The 4,074-nt window shown below is 38.7% G+C and overlaps 1 protein-coding gene across 1 annotated transcript; it reads left to right on the top strand.

Moving 5' to 3' along the window:
* Positions 1–813: 813 nt before the first annotated feature.
* On the top strand, positions 814–2,229 carry LOC307060858 (uncharacterized protein; the record flags this gene model as incomplete). Its single annotated transcript, XM_079715682.1, has 2 exons — positions 814–1,020; positions 1,192–2,229. 2 exons carry the CDS (start codon positions 814–816, stop codon positions 2,227–2,229), a joined length of 1,245 nt encoding a protein of 414 aa, XP_079571808.1.
* Positions 2,230–4,074: the final 1,845 nt, after the last annotated feature.

Here is a 4,074-nt window from a genome sequence, read left to right as displayed (position 1 = left end):
AAAAAAGAAGAAGACAAATTAAATACATTTTCAAACAAAAACTGAGAGAACTTGCCACTGGCTGACCTGAATTAAAGGAATACTAAAGGGAATTCTTCGAATAAAAGAAAACTAATCCTAAATGGAAGCAGAGATATGCAAGAAGAAATTTAGCAATAAAAAGGGTAAATAAGAAGGTAAATCCTAAAGAATATTCAGCTGACATTTAAGGATATATGAGAACAGGTAAAAATAAAGAATTTATGGAATGAAAAGCTATGATCTTCCAGGAAAACAATTTGCAGATGAATTAAAGGAGAGAATGTTTACTGTCCAGGTCTGAATTGTGGCTGGAAAATTAAGCAGAAGGACTATCTCAAAGCAAAGAGCTTAAATACAAACAGAAATCATGATGGAAAATACAAGACTTAGAGGATAGATCCAGGAGACCTAATACGCAAATAATGGCAGTTCCAGAAGAGAAAAGAGAACAACAGGTGGCAATACTTTAAAAAATACTATAGATTGCCGGATACAAAAATATACAAAGGCTCAAAAGAGTGCGCATCCGTCGAGTGCTCGCGTGGGGCTGGTACGGCGCCGCTCTGGGCTGCGGGAACCTGGTAGCGTGGCTGCAGCCTTGGCGAGGCCGGGAGGAACCGAGCGGCGGGACGAGCTGAGGACTGAGCTAACTGGACAATGGCAGTTAAGTAGGTTTTGAAAAATGTCTGAAGTTTAGTGAACTGCATCTACGTTCTGCCTTTTCCCCATCCTTTACAAAATAATAAATGGGATGTTTGAGAAGAGAGCTGTATTAAAAGAAGAGTGTTACAAATGGTTTCAGAATCTATGAATGCAAAACAAGCTAGGAATCGCTTCACAAAGGGGAAAAGGCAACAGCACCAGCAAATAAAGAACAGATCTTCACTTGGTGATGGAGAAGACTCCTTTATCTTTGAAGCAAATGAAGCTTGGAAAGATTTTCATGGTTCTCTTCTTCAGTTTTATGAAAATGGAGAACTCTGTGATATCACGTTGAAGGTTGAACTGATGGCTAGAGCTTGTTGTGAATACGTGAAGTCACATTTTCATCCCTCCAGTTGTCTGGCCGTAAGAGCCTTTGCAGAAAGTCACAATCATATAGACTTAATGGACATGGCGGATCAGTATGCCTGTGAGCATTTTCCTGAAGTGGTGGAGTGTGAACACTTTGTTCATTTGCCGCTGTTGCCAGTTGATTTTCTTATGGGTGCTGTGGCAAAAGAACAGATTGTCAAACAAAACCTAAAATGTAGAGATTTATTGGATGAAGCAAGAAATTACCACCTTCACTTGAGTAGCAGGGCAGTACCTGACTCTGAATACTCCTTTCGGACTACCCCAAGAAAACATACTGCTGGTGTGCTATTTTGTGTAGGTGGTCAAGGTGGATCAGGTGACCCCTTTCGCTGTATCGAATGCTATTCTATCAACAAAAACAGCTGGTTCTTTGGACCAGAAATGAACAGTCGAAGGCGACATGTGGGTGTAATCTCAGTGGAAGGTAAAGTGTATGCAGTGGGTGGACATGATGGAAATGAACATTTAGGTAGTATGGAGATGTTTGATTGTCTCACTATTAAATGGATGATGAAGGCATCAGTGAACACAAAGAGGCGAGGAATGGCCTTGGCCTCCTTGGGAGGCCCAATTTATGCAATTGGAAGGTTAGATGACAACACTTGCGTCAACGATGTTGAGAGATATGACATAGAATCTGATCAGTGGAGTACAGTGGCACCAGTGAATACTCCCCGTGGAGGAGTTGACTCTGTGGCTCTTGTGAACCATGTTTATGCAGTAGGTGCCAAAGATGGAGTAGCTTCTCTATCTAGTGTGGAGTGGTGCGATCCACATCTCGATAAATGGAGAGAAGTTAAAGGAATGGGTCAGCGAAGAGCAGGCAATGGAGTTAGTGAGCTCCATGGTTGCTTACATGTTGTTGGTGGCTTTGATGATAATTCTCCTCTGAGTTCAGTTGAGCGGTATGATCCTCGAAGCAACAAGTGGGATTATGTAGCAGCCCTTACCACTCCCGGGGTTGGAGTGGGGATCGCAACAGTGATGGGCAAAATATTTGCAGTTGGTGGTCATAATGGCAATGCATACTTAAATACAGTAGATGCATTTGATCCAGTGCTGAATAGGTGGGAGCTTGTTGGATCTGTGTCTCACTGCAGAGCTGGAGCAGGTGTAGCTGTGTGTGCCTAACTAGGCAAATTCCAGATGTAGGTCGTGGATCCAATAATGTGGTTGACTGTATGTGACTTGAGTTCTAGCCACCAACAATTTAATCATATCTGATAGGCAAGAAAGACTACCAGGATTTTGTAATGGCCACCTGTGAACAGTTTTAACTACTACTAGGGTCTCATTTAAACGTAAACTGTTGTATTGTGACTACGTGCAACTTTTGAAATGGTAGCTGAAACTACTAGTAATAAAGTTGATACTTCCCACTTTAACAAATAATGAAGTAGGGAAGGAAGACACTCTAACCTGAAACCATACGTCCTCCAAAGAAAATGTGCTTAAAGGAGTGCCAAAATCTTGAAATTCCTTTTTTTAAAAAACTATGGATGAATCAAAATGTATAATGGAGTCATTTGCTGGGCTTTACCTTTTGCCTAAAGGTGTTAACCTTAGGCAGTGGACTTTTCCTAGAGGGGAGATTGTGAACCTATTCATCAACACAAGGATATCAGGACACATAACAGACCTGCTCCATTTGAAGATCTTTTCTACTTGGTGCTGATGAATTTATGCCTTGTTTTTTCCTAGGTGTTGATTTTTCAATCCCTTTAATATTTACAGAAATAGGAAAAATGTTTCATCTTTCTGAGTGGCCTTTGGCTGTGTTTACAGAAGCTTATAGGAATGCTGTAGGAAGCCCTTAATTTCAGTTTGAATTGTTAGGACACCAAAATATCTAAATGAACTAATTCCACCTGAACAAATCTGCACTTTTATCTTTTCATCTCATGCCGAAAGGATTTGTTTCATAATCAAAAATTGAAACAGAGGGGATATTGGAGGAGAAGGCTTTAAAGTCGACATTATTCTAGTGTCCACTCAAGAGCCTTGAGAGGGAATGGTGTCCGTTACATGACTCCCCAATGAGGGGACTCCAAAAATATGTTTAACACTCTTCTTTGATTTAATCATTTCATTTTGAACCCAAGATTTATTACCTTTCTATTTTGCTATTTGCCACCATCATAGTTTTTCTAAACTGTACAGAGTCTGGATTTATTTATTATCAGAAAATGAATGCATTTTTACAAAAACCCTTTATAGACTGTAGTTGAACTGTTGATTACCTCAAGTCCATCATTACCAATAAAAGATACTGTAAAAACAAACCAAAAAAAATACAAAAATCAACTACATTTTTATATACCAAAAATGATTAGAAATTTTAACTTTACAAAGGATATTGTTCATAACTATCAAAAAACATACAAAGTGCCTAGGGATAAAATTACCTAAAATATGCAAGACATATTTTAATAAAACTTTATTGAAAAACACTAAAACACACTTAAATACATGGAATTATATACTTAGTCTGTGAGTTGGAAGAGTCACCTAATAAAATGTGAGTTCTCAAATCAATCTATAGATTCAATGCAATTCCAATCAAAATCACAAAAGGTTCCATGTGTGCGTTTGCACACGTCATCTAAGCATGCACTTGACAAAGAGCATATATCATAGATGGCACCATACCAGATTTTTTTTAATACAGAATGAATAAAAGTTCCTGTGGACCATTTTATACAACACAGGGAATAGTGGCATCATGAGACAAAGTGCTTTCAGGGGGTCTGCTCTTCTAGAGCAGACTTCCTCATCCTTCTAAGGCTTGGGTAAATATCAATTATGTAGGCACTATGTTTATTTAGACACTATGCTATAAATTGCCTTTCTCTGTAAGAAAGTTGAAGGATAAGAATATTTACTACTCAGAAAGCTAAATACAGATCCTTTTTATCTGGCTATTCAGGCTAAGGTGAAGGACTTAGGTAAGATTAAATTTGACTATGTTCTGTTGTC

Source organism: Hyperoodon ampullatus (assembly GCF_949752795.1).
Source record: "Hyperoodon ampullatus genome assembly, chromosome: 11".
Taxonomy (NCBI): Eukaryota; Metazoa; Chordata; class Mammalia; order Artiodactyla; family Ziphiidae; genus Hyperoodon; species Hyperoodon ampullatus.
The sequence above is the reverse complement of the archived record's forward strand: the minus strand, read 5'-3'. Positions and strand labels throughout refer to the sequence as shown.